This window comes from Grus americana, chromosome 17, assembly GCF_028858705.1.
Source record: "Grus americana isolate bGruAme1 chromosome 17, bGruAme1.mat, whole genome shotgun sequence".
Lineage (NCBI taxonomy): Eukaryota > Metazoa > Chordata > Aves > Gruiformes > Gruidae > Grus > Grus americana.
The window spans coordinates 6,125,104-6,140,611 of NC_072868.1; the positions used below are offsets into that span (position 1 = coordinate 6,125,104).

Sequence of the window (15,508 nt, forward strand, 5' to 3'; positions counted from 1 at the left end):
AGGAAAAAGGTCACCTTGGGGATGGCTTACGGAGCCATCCCTAGACAGACCGTCTGTCCAGAAGTGCCGGTGCCGAGCTTCCCCTTTCCATTTGAGTCAGTGGAAGCTTGTGCCTCTCAAACAGACCAGGCTGATGACTGCAGGGTGGCTCTGCAGGCTGCCACCGGCCTTATTTCATCTGGGGAAGGGACACCGACTGCGAGGCAGCATCTGTGCAAGCAAAAACTGAGGCTTTACCCTAGCTGGGGTAGCTCTGCTTGTATTTGGGGTGGAAATGTGCTCCCATGTCCTGTGTGGTGAAGGGACAACAAGTCCAGGGCTCTCATGGGTGCCAGCCTTGTGCGTGGGAGTGGATATGACCAGCAGCTCTGGATGCCCAGCCTGGGATTTGGTAGAATGCAGAAATCCTGGTACAAAGCCCCACAACTTCACATGCACAAAATTTCAATGGAGGACAAGAGGGAGTGCCGAAGCGTCCCAGGAGGGGGATTGCTGGGGCTCTCACCTCGTGTTTGCCATCTAGCTGCCCATCTCCATGAGCTCCCACCACTGCCCTCGCAGGACTGTGCTGGAGGGACAGGGTGACGTGTCGTTCCCTTCCCTGGGATGCTGGTGTCCAACAAGGGGGATGTTGGTGCTTCCCAGACCCAGTGCTGCGCTGGGTGAATTCTGCACCATGAACTGTGACTCTGCTTTCGTACTTTGTAGACTTCATGCTGCTCGGGGTTCACCCCTCCTCACAGTGGCTGTCCTGAAGTCGGGTGCCTGCGCCTTGCTGCGGACAGAGAAGATAACCTCTGAGAGACCCCAAACTGCAGAGTTGGACGGTGGGAAGGTGTCTGGGGGGAGATCTCAAACGGGCTCACCCTTTTCTTCAGCGATGGGGTATGGGCCAGATGTGCTCTCTCCAGCAGTCGTGGAAGAGATGTATCTGCTAAGAAGTTTCTTCCCACCTACCTTGTACGCTTGTGTAGGGTTAGACTGAAGTGCCCATCCCTCCTTGGACTGCGAAGGGAGCCCCAGTGACCAGCTTGCATGGGATATTCCGTTTCCAGTGACATGGGAGAAAGCCTGGGGGGAGACTGGGAGAGCCAGCGGGAGCGTAGCATCCCGTATGAGAAGTTCATCTGCTCGGGGAGGAGAGCCTGGCTGTGGGACTGGGCAGCGCTTGCTTTTTGTGTCCAGCAAGCCCCACAAACACCCCTGCCAAAGGTCCTGCTGGCAGCGAACAGCCTGAGGGGAGAGCGGAGAGCCGGTCCCTCTGGGGGTGTGGAGGTGTTCCCTGCAATAACCCTGCTAATTAACTGCTGGCCATTAGCTGGCATTAGGGCAGGATGCATTGGGGGATGTCTCCTACCCCTGTTTCTCCCAAGCCTCTCTTCCTCCCTCTCCCCATCGGAGAAGTGTTGGCTGCAGGTGCCCGCAGGCAGGGCTGCTCGTGGGACATGGAAGGATTGTGGGACCAGGGGGCTCCTGGTGCTTCTTCAGGGGCTTGGGCTGTGACTGGAACAAGTGACCGTGTCTTGGGATCAGTGTCCCACCTCTGCTCCTTTGCTTTATTTGCTGTCGTGGTTTCTCATCTGGCTTTGGGGTGGACGTACCGGCGTGGTGTTTGCAGCAGATGCTCTGGGATGACAGGCTCTCCCCATCCCCGCAGCTCCAGGGCTGCAACCAAGGGGCTTGCAGTGGAGGCTGGGCAAGGAGCTGGGCTGCTTTGCCGGAGGTCATGCAGCCCACCAGAGGTAGAGATGGGTCCAACACCACCTTCTCAGCTGCGCTGAGGCCAAGCGGTGGTGATGGGCACGGTGGCAGTGCTGGCAGGGAGGAGGCTCAGGCCAGGGGGGTCTGAGCATGGAGCTGCCCCTGGGAAGGCTGAGACCAGCAGCGTGGAAACTGCCAGCCTTTATGTCCCCGATCTGTGCTGGGCTGTGGGCAGAGGCTGTGAGAGAGCAGCATCCTGCTTCACTCATTCGGGTGATCGGCTTTGGTTTTTTAACTCGTATTTTCTTGCAGCTGAGAGTGAGCGGGAGAGATGTGCTGACGATACAGGATAGGCAGCTGCCAGCCCACAGCCACCTCTGCTTCTAGCATCGGGAGGATGTCCGTGAGCTCACGGAGGCCACCTGCATGAGGCTGAAACTGGTGGAGCAGCAAGGTCCGGGTCAGCCTGGGGAGAGGAGGTCCACAGTGCCCTGTAGGAGCAGGGGGACGTCTGGGCAGGACCATGGCCTCCCTGCTCCAGCCTGTAACATGGCTGTGTGGGACGGAGGAGGGAAGGGTGGTTCCTCACATCCTCTTCTCCGACCTTCAGCATGATGCAGCTGCTTAGCATCTCCTAATCTCCCTGCACATCTCCTCTAGTTTCCTCTGCAGCTGATAAGGATTTTTTGGGGGGACAGGGGAGGGAGGAACTGGAGTTCAGAAGCCGTGGGACACGTGGCCTAGGGGCGCAGCGGAGGCAGTGGCAGCCGGAGGTGCAGGCAGGAAGCACCGGTGCCCACAGAGCAGCTGCCTGGAGCAGCCGGCACGTCCCTGCGTGCCCCGCGTGGGCTGCCCGGCGTGCGCTGCCGGCGCCTGGGCAGAGGTGCCAGCTCCCAGGGCAGCATTTAAGCTCTCTGCCAAATCCTCCCGCTCCACGCTGATTGACGGAGATCGTTGAGAGGTGAGCCAGGATCTGAGTTGGGATCCAGGCTAGTCCCAGTCATCCTGGCTGATGGGAGCTCCCTGTCATCCCCTCTCCAGCCCATTCAGCTATTTTCTTTCCAGCTTCTTCTCTCCTAAGGTGCTCTCTGCGTGGATGTCACCGCTTCTGGGGTAGAGCTAATGTAACAGTCGCTTCATAGCAAAATGCAGTGGCTCGGAGAAAAAATTGCGCTTTGCTGATGCGGGTAGCAGGGGAGATGAAGCAACTTGCCGGAGCAACCTGAGACACAACTGAGCAGGGTCTGGAGGGGAAAACGGCTTTACCTGCTGCTTCTCCTGAGGCAGGAGAAGTATCTGCACGTGGCAGCAACAAGAGCAATGGGACCCAATGGCCCCTGAGCAGTAGGGTGGCTGTGTCCCTCCCTGGGACAGGAGTTGGGGGTGAGAGAGCTTTTTACGGGGGTTTTGATGCCTCGCTAAAAGGGCAGCATGGCCAGTTTTAGTTTGTAGAGGATGAGGGATTTGCTGGGGCACTGCTGGTTTGGTGTTTATGTTGGCCTCCACAGATGCCTCAGCCTCTCGCCCTCCAAAAAATTAGTAAGGTCAAATTAGAGGCCTCAGCTGGTTTCTTGTTGTCCTGTCTGGATACGGCGTCCGTCAATGGCATGAGGTTGTCCTTCGGAAACCTGATAGCTGATGCACAGCAGCGCTGATGGCAGGCGCGGCAGCGAGCGCAGCCGGGAGGAGGATGCAGTAACCCCATCGCTGCGTCTCGGTGCAGAGACGTTTAATTCACCGTTCCGCTGTCTGCCTTAGTCTCCTCTGTTCAGGGAAGCTTGCGGGGTTGAGAGGTTGAGCTATCGTCACTCTGAAAACCTATACTAATGAGGGACGCATGGCTCTGTCCTCTGAAATATGTTTCTAATCGCTTGGGGTTACTGCTTTGCTCTTGTGAAGGGGATATAAAGGGCAGGACCCCACATTTTTGCATTCTTTATGGGTGCAACGTGCCTTTTGTAAAAGCAGCCTTAATTTTTGCAGTCCAGCCAAACTCAAGCTCGGATACTTACTGTCTGCCCGATTCCTCCAGCATCCCGAGTGGATGTGGGGATGGGTCCGTGCGGGGACAAAAGCCAGGCTCCCCCGGAGCTTTGCAGGCGGAAGGGGCTTGATAAATAGCGAAGGGCAGGCGACGGGGCTCCAGACTGCGAGGTGCTGAAGGCTCTGGCCCCTGTCCAGCAAAGCACTTAGTGCATGCTCGACCGTTCCTCTGAAATCATGGGGGATTTTTGGTTATGCGGGATTTTTTGTTTGGGTTGGGTTTTTGGGGGATTTTTTTTTTTTTTTTTTTTTTTTTTGTGCTGAGTGGTGTTTGGTTGCAGTCAGCAAATCCGAAGCGTTGAGCGGGCGCAGAGCAGCCCCAGGCTGGTCGGGTTTGTTCACGGGGTGATAAACCAGCTGGTGAACCCCGGCACAAGAAGGTGGGCTGCAATCCTCCCCCAGACTCTGCAGCTCTTGGTATGTAGTGCTGGCCGGAATACCCATTTGAGGGGGCTTCCACGGAAATATTAAGAGGGAGATGGTGCTACTTTATTCTCCACGCTGTTGCATAATAGATTTCTCTTATTTTTACCCACATGCATATATGAATCATGTCTTTTTTAACTCTTTCTCCCTCGGCAGCCTTTCCCTGGGGGCCTGACCGCCCAGCGCCCCGTGCAATGATGGGAAGCCTAGGGATGACACAGGGTTGTGCTCAGTGGGATCCACAATGTTAAACAGCAGGAAGACCTTTTTTAAAACAAAACAAAACAAAACAAAATCAACTTTTTCTTTGCCAGTGTGAGTAGCCTGGAGGCTTTTCTGCTGCCCCAGGGCAGGATCTCAGTGCCTGTCAGCCAGCTGAGGTCAAGCTGGGCTGGGAGTGACCACATGGCTGTCACTGCTCCGTGTGTCCCCAGGATGACGTGCCGCACCGGGCGATGCTTGTCGAGGGCGTGGGTGTTTTCTTGGAGGCTGTCCCCGGTAAATCTATCCTGGAAGGTAATCTGGACTAAACCCTCTTTTTGTCAGCTTTTTTTTTTTTTTTTTACTTAATCAGTTTTACAACTTTGCAAAAATCCTCTGGAGGTGGAGATTTTGCAACCCTCTGAGCCTGTTCCAGGGTGTCCTTATCCTTACACGTTACAACACCCTATCCATCAGCGGTTAAACAAGGCTTGGACAAAGTTTCGGTTTTAAATGACTTTAAGGGTGGATCTGGTTTTCATGTAATCAGAGGGTAATTTGTTGGGGTTTTTTTTCTTTTTTTTTTTTTTTCTTCTTCTTAAATGGTGCAGGACGTGGATCTGGGGCCAGCTTTTTCTTTCTGATGCAACCCGCTCCTGCTGAAAGGAAGGCTCTTTGCCCAGAAACGTGACCATGTCCTTATTTTTTTTCTTTTTTTCTGAAGTTCTGAAGGCAAGTGGAGGGCCAGGCCTTTCTGCTGATGGTAGACTGGGGGGGAGTTTGGGAGGCTGTGAAGGTCACAACCTGTTTGCACGGCCGCGGCACGGCTCAGCGTGCGACATGGAACCACGTGAGGAGCTTAGAGCATCTCCGCGCTGGATGGGCTTCGCCGCCTCCTTCCCAGAGCCTCTCCTGGCTGCTGCCTGCACGCCCGCCTGGGAGGGCTGGAGGATGGCCAGCGTGCTCCAGACCTCCCATCTCATCCGCTGCTTATCTGTCCCTGCTTGTTGCTGGTCCCTGCTCGGAGACATCTCAGCCCTGCCAGACTGCAGTGGGGTTTATGTTCCAGCAGAGAGCTTCCCTCTACCTCTGCTATTGGCACCAAGTTCTTCCTCCTCTTGCCACTGTCCGCATGGGATGAAGACCAGTTTCTACCTTCTGCAGTGACTGCTGCCTTCCACCGCGTGTTCTGGGAGAGGGCAGCTTGGGGAGGAGATGATGTGGCTCACCTTGGTGACAGGGTACTTACCTTTGAGGGGTTCATGCTGGATTACCTGCCACTTGTTCCTCTGCCCAGGCATGCATACGACCTGTGGTGCTGAGGCCCCACCAGACGCTCATCCCCTGGTCTTTGGCCACATCCCTGGTAGGTCTTTCCCAGCAAGGACCCAAGGCGCGGACCCGTGGTGGGACCCGTGGGCAGCTGTTATGGAGCCCATGCCACCACTCAGCTGCGGAGCCTGCTGGTGCTGAGGGTGTCGGAGCAGTGGTTAGACGTCACTTCCAGCATGCGCTCCGCAGTTCTCCATCCATTGCACTCATGGAGAGCCTCTGCCGTGCTTCCAGCTTGCCTCTGCTCGTCTGCCCTCTCCTTTTTAGTTCCCACTCCCTGCTCGAGGCTGGCTGCCAAGTTCCCCTGCCTGCCCTGGGGGGGTCTGGGCTCCCCCCACAACCCTCCTTGCAGGTTTGCAAAGCTGCAGGGCTCTGCCCAAGGAAATGCAGGCGCTGGCGAGCAGATCCAAGCGCGTCAGCAGCCAACGGCACTTGCTGCGGCAACCACGGTGGGAGCAGGCTGGGGGGGATCAAAAGACCAAGGTAGCCCAAGCCTGGGCGGGCAGGGTGGCTGCCGCGGGCGCTGGGTTTCCTGTTTACCGGCACGAGGGCGGCTGGGGTGTGCGAGGACGGCTGCGTTTGACTTGAGGCTCTTGCACGCTGTGGTGGAAATAGTTACGGGTTGGAGTTTGGGTTATTGTCTGGAATAACAACGTGCCTGGCTGTGGCGGTGGTGGGGACAGGCGGGAGGACGGGGAGAGCGGCACCCGGGGGTGGGAGAGAGGAGTTAGCGCGAGGCGGGGAGGGCAAGGGGAGATGGGGCTTGTAGGCTCTGCCTTCATAGCCGGCAGGCCCGCAAGCCGGTCACAAGCTTGCCTGCGGCCTTTCTGCCAGTAGCAAAGCTGAGGTTGAGCAGTGCTCAGCCCAGGCTGCAAAACCCACCCGGAGCTGTGCACTCCTGCAGCAGCGGGCCCTGGCGGGTGCTCTGCAAAGCTGGGGTTACCCCCAGGAGCTGCAGCAACTCGCCGAGCTAAATCAGCGAGAGAAGAACCCCAGTGAGACCTGGGGTACTGCAAGATGTCTTCGTCTCTCCTTCCCCCGTGCACGGTGGCTCCCGGTCCTGCGCTGGCAGCGGGGTGCTGGAGGGGGGACCCGGGGTGGGACTGAGGCAGGGGCCGGTGCAGGGAAGCAGCGTTTCGGCGCTTGCTTGGTCGGGACGGTGGCATTTGTGCTCGCTGTGTGTGCTTCCTGCCGAGAGTCATTTCCTTCCACGCTGCAAGGGGGCCGGGAAGGTGTTTGAGTCTGTAGAGACAGCGGGGTTTGAGAGGCTGCTCTGCTGCTCTGCAGCAAGAGAGCTGCACAAACCAAACCCTAACCTGCCTTCTGCCCAGCACACGCAGGCATGTTTGGGAGGATGAGAGAGATCAGCAAGCAGCTGCAAGCGTGCGTGGGCTGGAGGTTTTTACCCCGCTGCCTCCGGGTGCGCGGTCCTCGCAGAGGCTGCCCTTCGCCCTAGGAACTCCCTGCGTGCTTCTGTCTTTGATAAGCACCTCGGTTGCTCCAGCGCTCTCTCCATTGTGTGGATTTTAGGTATGCAGTTTGTAACAATAGCTCTTACTATTTACTTACTAACCCGCTGGTGCTCCACGCAGTGAGAGGTGAGTGCGGGACATAGTTAGCATGCTGCGGCATCCCAAAGCGGAGACGAGACGTTTGCAGCGTGATGCGAAGGAAGGCCATTAATATTTTCGCACCTCCCTTCAGTAGTTATTGCCTGGTAAACTGCCACGAAAACCCAGCTGCCAGTTCTTTCCCACTGCGTTGGTCAAGCCCTGCATCCTTCAAAGACAGGATTGGTCTTCAGCCCTGCTGTGCGTGTCCTGGATGCAAAGACCGTAACTGTGCTACGGTTTTTTAGGGGCTAAAATAACACGCTGTGTCACTAAGGATGTGAGCACATGGGCAGGTTACGGCAGGGCACGCTAACGTTTGAACTTCCAGCCAGCTCATTTCCAAAGGGTAGGCGATGCCTTGAAAAGTCGTACCCTTGCTTATTTTAGGGAGCTTGTCTGTCCTCCCTTTGCAGCCCCAAGGACCTGGGTCTTTCTGTGCTCTTGTCCCGAGCTGATGAGCTTTGGAGGGTTATTGCAGTGGTCGGTCCAGATGCATCCCGTGTCAGGCAGTGAGCAGGCTCCAGACGCACACCCATGGTGCTGCCCGGTGTATCCTGCCAAGAGAGGATCCCACGTGCCTCGTGTAGGGCTTACGAGTCTCCCCAAAGTCAAGCCCTGTGTCTGGCTTACTGTGGTGTTCGTTTGGAGCGAGCATCATCTCTCGCGATGCAGTTCAGTGCTGTCGGCTGCTGCGGGTGATGAGCAGGTCGCATTTCTGTCTAGTTTTAAACTGCAGTAAATTGAAATGAAAGGCGAGTCGATCCACGGTGAGTGCAGTAAGTGGAGTTTAATTGGGATGAATTACATGCCAGGTTTGCAGTAATCTCCATCCTGCGTTGCTCAGAAGCATCATCTGCTTTGGAAATGTGACTCAGAAATGTTGTTATTTAATTCCCTCGAGCATTGAAGAAACTATTTTTCCAGGAAGCAAAGATTGTTGGGTTTGGGGTTTTTTTTTTCTTGTTGCTGTTGTTGTTTTCTCTTTGTTTTATGGCAATGAGAGTCCTTTCCCAGAATTTCCTCCAGGGAGGGAGGCTGTGAGATGCTCCCTTACCAGCGTCTCTTCAGCGCCTTCTCCTTGCTTGGCGTTTAATGCTCCGGCACGCTCACAGCTGCCCTTTGCAGGGGAGCACAGTTCCGAGGTAGCTGGCTGGAGTTATCTGCTCCTCTTCTCCACGGGCCACAGCTGAAGCTGCCAGGATGATGCTGCAGCTGCACCATCGGATTCACCACCCACACGCGTAGCCAGGCAGGTTTGCTGCCTCACCAGCCCCATGCCTGGATTTGCCCTGCCGTTCTCTGCCGCTACCTGCCTGGGCTGGCCCTCGCCACCGTGGGCTGGCCCTCATGGTCACACTGCTTGGTCGCTTTTGGGTTGGCCCACCAGGGACAGCTGCTGAGGTGTGACACCAGCCCTGATGCTGTCCCCATGTCCCAGAAGCCTGATGTGATGGTGGTGCTGCCTGCCCTGCCCTAGCCATCATCTGCTGGGCACCGGCTGAGGGTTTCACTTGACCGTGACTTGGTTGCTTGCAGTTCATCTTGCCCTCTCCAGCCATTCCCTGGAGGAAGCGCGTTGGAGAGGAGTGGATCTTAAGTGTTTGTAAGACACAATAGCTGCAAACAGGATTTCATCCAGCTGGGCAGGAGGCTGCACCCTCAGAGGGTTTGCCTCTGCAGAAAAGCTTTCTTAAAAAAAAAAAAAAAAAGTTGCTGTCTTGAAAGACAAAAAGAAGTGCAGTTTGCAGATGTGTGTTGAGTGGAGGAAGAGGAAAGTGTGAGGTGTGAAGCTAAAGGGTGAAGGAGCTTGCGGTAGCAGTAGAGCTGCCCTCTGTTCATCGTGCCTGGGGATCGCCGCAGGTGAGACATCCAACCATTCTTGGGGGACACAGAGGTAAATAGCGGGTGGTGGCTGTGGAGGGTTCCTAGGGAACCGGTGAGAAGGGGCTGTGCTCACAGGCGCGTGTGTGTGCACAACCGTGTACACACGGCAAGAGAGATGTGCAGGATAAGTAGTAAGATCTCTGTGCTGCTTTGCAAGGTTGAGGAGCGAGCTGGGGCTCTTGAAGGACTTGTCTAAGGTGAGAGGAGTGGGCAGCTTCTCTGGGAGGACCTGGGCACCTGTGGCCGTGCTGAGGACCGGACTGGCAGTGCTGTGCTAGAGCTCTGGGTGCAGGTCCCCTCTTCAGCCCGTGCTGTCAGCAGTGGCAGGAGAGGACTGGGACGCTGCCGTGAAGGCACGCTTGTTGCCTGAATGCAGTTAAGTCCATCTACCAGGCACCGTCCCCAGCACCCACCCGCTGTCCTCGGAGCTCTGGCAGCTCTCTGCCCGGGCTGGGGCAGCCATCCCGTCCTTGCTTCCCAGCACAGCCAGGGAAACACGGTTCCTGGGCTGAGCTTTTCAGAGCCCGGTACCCCGGTGCCGTAGGCATGCCTGGGTCTGCCATCATGTGATGGGTGGTAATCCAGGTCTTCAGGTGGCTAAAACTGCTCTATCCATGCCCTTCCTTCTCCTCCAACTTTGTGGGAATCTCAAGCTCTTTGCTAAACTCCCCTTTTGTTTTCCCTTTCTCTCTTAGTGGATATTCGTGAAATCAAAGAGATTCGTCCAGGAAAAAATTCACGTGACTTTGACCGGTACCAGGAGGATCCATGCTTCCGACCGGACCAGTCTCACTGCTTCGTTGTCCTCTATGGCACAGAATTCAGGCTGAAGACCCTCAGCTTGCAAGGTAAAGCACTCGTGGCCCTGGGGCTGTGCCAGGGCAGGGTTGGGCAGGCACCTCATCACCACAGGACCCAAACTTCTGATGCATCCTTCCACAAGTGAGCTAGACCATAGCCCTTGGCAGATGCTCTTTCCACCACGCCAAGGGGGTGTGTTTGGAAGAAGGTGACACTGGTTCCTGAAGGGTACACATTCAACCCTAGTTGTCAGTTAATTTGCCCAGTAAACCCAAAAGTTGGGTGAACTGAAGCCCCTAGTTCAAATGTGTGCTTGAAATCAAGGGTTTTATCTCAGCGTGGCATGTTGGCGTTCACCAGCCGTGTTGTGGTAACCGGCTCCACGCATGAAGTGGTAAAATCTCTCTCGCTTCTGCTTTGCAATTCTGAGCGAGAAAACACTGCCGGTGGCAAACGGTAACGCACGAAGCCACGGTACCCCTGAGGTGTTGGTCTCGGCTTGCCCCAACGCCTTGTCTGTTGACTTAAGCTGGACTTGGAGCTCCCAGCCTTACGTTTTCCTGTTAAAAGAGGGGAGGTTTATGCTGTTGAGTCTCCTCCTGTTCAGACGGAGGACAGGCTCATGTTCGCTGGCTGCAGTTCAGCTGATGGATGAGATCTTTTTCGGCTAACAGTACGCAATCTTGAGTCTTGTTTAAACCCACGGAGACGAGCACTGATGGAGGCAGACATGCTTAATGTCCGTGACAAATCTGTCTTCTGGCTTGTGCTGTGGGACACAGGGACAGAGACAGCACTTCTGCCCTCAGAAAGGATGGAAACGCTGACAGGGAGGTTATGGAGGAGCAGAGCATCTCTGCTTGGGGACAAAGATAACCGCCCAGCTCTCGGGAACTGAAGGGAGAGTGTCGTGCAGGCGCAAGGGCTCCAGCCAGCCACATACATCCCATGGGAGGGGAGCAGGAGCCGGCCAGAGCATCTGCACGGGAGGGAGCTGTTAGCAGAGAGGGGATGAAGGAAGGAATGGGGGATGGTCCCAAGAGGTTTGGGTCGGTGATTGGCTTCTACGTCCCTTCCTCCCATTTCTCCTGTGCGCTTTCCACAGCCACTTCCGAGGACGAGGTCAATATGTGGATCAAGGGGCTGAACTGGCTGGTGGCAGACACCCTGCGGGCTGCCACCCCCCTGCAGATTGAAAGGTGAGGAACTTCTCCTTGTCCTGCACTTGTTTTCTTTTTTTTTTTCCCTTCTTGTCCTTTTTTGACAGAAAAAGGTGAGCACAGTGACAACATCTGATTCAGTCTCTGAGCCGCGCTGACCTGGCACTCCTGCCTCTGCGCTCGAGAGGCTCCATCCCGTTGACCTGCTGTGCTACATCAGCTACGGCCAGAGTTTGATCTCACATGCGTGCAGGGAAAAAGGAGCTTTACCGCAAAACAGATGTTTTTATGTGTGCGCGGCCTCTGCTATCTGTAGCAATTCAGCGCAGAGGCACGTAGAAGAGAATATCTTTGATTTTTTTTTTTTTTTGTCTTATCTGTGGACTTACTGTCAGGCAGAGACAATTTTAAAGGGGGGCAGGTTGCCTGCATAAAAATAGGGCAGGCTGCCTCGGGAAGGGGAGCAGAGCCAAGTTCTCTGGTGGGAAGGAGGGCTGTGGGAGCGGGCGGCAAGGCGTCGAGCGTCTTCCAGAGGTAGCACCGAACTGAATGGGCTTGTTGCTGAGGAGCTGGGGCTAAGCGTGTGCATGTTTGCGCCTTTCTGTTTAGGTGGCTCCGCAAGCAGTTCTACTCGCTGGACCGCAACCGGGAAGACAGGTAAGAGGGAAAACGCTCGCTTGCACAGACGTGCATGTTAATAGAAGGGTTTGAGCCAGAAAGGTTTACCTTGGACTTGAAACCCCCACCTTTGCTTTGGATTTTTTGTTGAGTTCTTTAGGTTTTTAATTTTCATTTCCAAGGAACCTTAATTCAAGTCCCAGTATTTTCCTGGCTTATTTTCACTGAATTAAAAAAGCATCAAAAAATGACCTTGCTTCCCTGACCTATTTCCCAGCTGTTTAGACTCAGTAACACCCTGAGAACCCATAACTGTGAAACACCTTCACCCGAGCAATCACCCGAGGAAGCAGACACCAAAGAGACGACAAGCGGCTGTGCCACCCCATCAGGGCTGAGCCGGGTTGTGTTTAGTACTCTCCATCCTGTTTGGTTTATTCTCCACCTCTGAGGTCCAGGAGGCCATGGATCGTCCCAGTGCTTGGCTTCTGGGCTGATGGGCTGCAGCAGGACCGCTGCTTGTGGGGTTCTTGGGTGAACGCTTAGTGATGTCCCACAGGTGATATGTCGTGCTTGAACCTGTCATGAGGAGATAAGGGAGGGGAATTGGGTTGTGATCCATCACGAGCAGATAAGGGAAGGGACATTTCCCTGTCGAGGAGGCGAGTTCCACCACACTCTGCTTTCTGCCACCACTGCTATCACCTGCTTTCCCCGGCCGCACGCCGGCTGCCAGCCTCCTCTTCCCAAGGTGCTGTCGTTTGCCTCCTTTCATCCCTGGGACACCCTTTTCCCCTGTGATGTTGACGGAGCCCGTTAACCTTTCAGCATTGATCTCCACGTTAATGTGCTCCCCTGGGGTAGGGGGATTCCTCCAGTCCTGCTCCAGAGAGGACGGTGATGGAGACATCACTCACACATTAGCTCGTGCCCCGCCGCTGCGGAGGAGCACCCAGACCCCATCTGCCCCGTTACGTGCCCGGGTGTCCAGGCAGGGCTCACTGCAGAGCACTGGGCAGATCTCTGGGCTCCAGAGCATCCTCTGCTTGGCCCCTGCCAACGGCATTGATCTCACGCTGCTCCCAATTTCCGTGCTTCACATTGAGTCCTCCTCATCCTGGCAGCAAGCTCCTGCCAAGACACTCACCCCACAAACCCCGCTGTCTGTGCCGGGAGCACGCTGCTGGGGAACCATGGGTGACTGCGGATCAGCAGCCGAAAATCACGGCTCCGTACTCATCAGGAGAAGCGACTGGGTCCTCTCGTCCCACTTTGGTCCCCACCGCTGTGTCCCTGCCTCCCAGCCGCAGCGTGCTGCCCCGTGACAGCCAGGACGGGCAGACGGCCCCGCTGTCGGACTGCCAGGGCGTAAATTCAACCTGTCCACAGCTCGGAGTGGAGGGGAGTGTGTTGCATGGGAGAAATCCCACCGCATTGGACTCTTGGCCTTGTAATGATTTATATCGTGGCGTGGCGAGAGCACCGTTGGGTGCACGGGGATTTTGCGGAGGAGAGGTAAATCCTCGCAGAGGCAGAAAGGGAAGGAGAGGTGCGTTTAATCTCTTGCAGCTGCTCTGCGTATGCCGCACACCTTTCGAATCCAGGCTTGGGTTTTATACATGATGTACTGGTTTGCAGTGGTGACCGGCCGTAGTATTTCCTAATTCAGCAATGGAGAGCACTGAGGCAGGTGCTGGGGTGGCTGCGTGGGGGTTTTGGAGCAGGAATACAGGAGAAGGAGAAAAAACTGGTCCTTTTTCTCCTCTGGTTATATAGTAAAACTGATGAAATGGCATGTAGACAGGACAAAAGAGATTGGCTGTATAGATTCATCTGCCCAAGGCATGTTCAGCCAAGCTGAAAGCCAGCCTGTTACATCTCTCCTGTCGCTTGTCTTAATAATCTTTCTATTAGCATTTAGAATTAAACCGGCAAAATACAATATATGCCTTACCTGTCAGTCAAGGGAAGGGAGTTCAATGCAAACCACTTAACTGGAAGAGCTGCTGCTCCAGCCCGGGCGGCGAAAGGAGCAAAACAGCGATAGAGAGGGAGAGCAGAAAGATTTTGGGTCTCCCCATTTTACAGGCATCCATATGTTTTCTGCAAAGTGGAGGCAGCAGTTAAGGGACATGTACATCTCTTGGATGAAATCTTTGCCCTTATGAGACATTTCAGCATTAACTTTGGTGTCCCAGGGCTCTTTGCTTTTGCTTCTCAGCCTGGAAATGGGTTTGAAAAGGGAACAGTGAGTCGTGGGTTTTTTTTAAAAACACTTCTCATGCAAACTATCAACATCCCTGGTCCTTTTCAGAATGGGCAGGTTTTTGGCAGCTGAAGAAATCATTCCTGGGGTTCGCGTACCCCGCACTCGCCCCGTGCCTCAGCCTCCTGCGCCGGAGCCCTTTCCTTTCCGCCTTTTCCCGGCTGGGTGCCTGTGCATACCTTCCAGCACGCCAGCAGATGTTGGCTGTTTTCACTGGCTGCTGGGCCTTTGGGTATTTGTTTTTCCAAGGGAGGTTAGGTGGAAAGAGGAGGATAACAGGATGCTGGGGTTTTTTTTCCTAACTGCTGCGGAGGAGACTGTTTCACCTCTGGCTAGGAGAGCTGCCCGTGGCTGGGAGCAGAGTTACGGCACTGGGGAATGTTTTCATCCCCTGTGAGAGGGCTGGATCTGTCCTTTGGCCTGTTTGTCATAAGACCTTAAAAAACTTCCATAGAAGAAATTAGTTTGTTTATTTGGTTTTTACTTTCTAGTCTCAAAATAGTACCAAGTTGTTTATGTAAGGTCTCCAACACTTTAAAATTATTAATAAGACACAGTAAATAAAATCCTTCCATACCCCATCCTCCTACCAAAGCAGAGAGGGAAATGCTGGTCACAGCTTTTATGGGGTTTGTTCTCACCTCCCCTGGTGCCGTCACGTGGACGAGCGGTGCTGCGGTCCAATGTCCCCCCCGTGAAACAGCCCAGCATCGCCAGAGCCGGGCGCTGGCTCCAGCGGGTCTCCAGCCCGGTGCCTACTGCTGGTCCTGCTGCTCAGCCCCTCCTGCCCCTCCGAGAGCTCTCTTGCGGTCTCAGCCTCACAGCACCACGTCCGTGGATGCTGGGTGCCTTGGAGAAGGGAAAGGGCAGGCTCCCCTCCCCAAAACACCCACCCTGAGCCCCTGGGCTAACTGCTCCTGCCGGGGGAGGTGGAGGTGCAGGAGGAGATACCAAAGCTGCTGCTTCTGCTGAGAGCGTGATGCTGGCTCTGTAGCTCATACAGCTGTGCGGGAGGGGGACGCTCGTGCCATTTGCCAGCTTTTTTATTTTTTCCCGTCCTGCCAGCGAGTGGCAGGACGCTGCCTGCGCAGTACTTGACCGGCGGGCTGCTGGCCCTGGGCACGGCACGGGAGCCAGGCCAGGTCCTGCTCCGGCTGTACGTGCATCCCGGTCCCCTGCAGCTCTGAGCCCAGAAACAAGGGCTCTCTGTGTCCCGCCGGCTGCGGAGGTCCTCGTCTCTGCAGCGCCTGACACCAGCCGGTTTCTCCCTCTCCTTGGGGCTCCCTCCATCCCTCCCCCTTTCTGTGTCATCTGTGTGTCGTCTTTCCAGGGAAGAGCATAAGAGAGATGCGGTGGTTCACGGTGCCCGTCCCCATTGCTGCAGATGACAGCGTGCGCCTGGGTTAAAACCCCTGCGCAGGACATCTTCCCCGATATATTTATGTTTGCAGCCCAGAGCCGTG

At 55.5% G+C, this 15,508-nt stretch overlaps 1 protein-coding gene across 2 annotated transcripts in view; it reads left to right on the plus strand.

The window, feature by feature from the left end:
• PLCG1 (phospholipase C gamma 1) overlaps positions 1-15,508 on the plus strand; it is a 48,356-nt gene that overhangs the window by 12,280 nt on the left and 20,568 nt on the right. For both annotated transcript variants that reach the window (XM_054845317.1, XM_054845318.1), the window contains exons 2-4: positions 9,896-10,048; positions 11,107-11,200; positions 11,771-11,818. In XM_054845317.1, the coding sequence (XP_054701292.1) occupies positions 9,896-10,048; positions 11,107-11,200; positions 11,771-11,818 (295 nt within the window). The remainder of the gene's footprint in view (positions 1-9,895; positions 10,049-11,106; positions 11,201-11,770; positions 11,819-15,508) is intronic.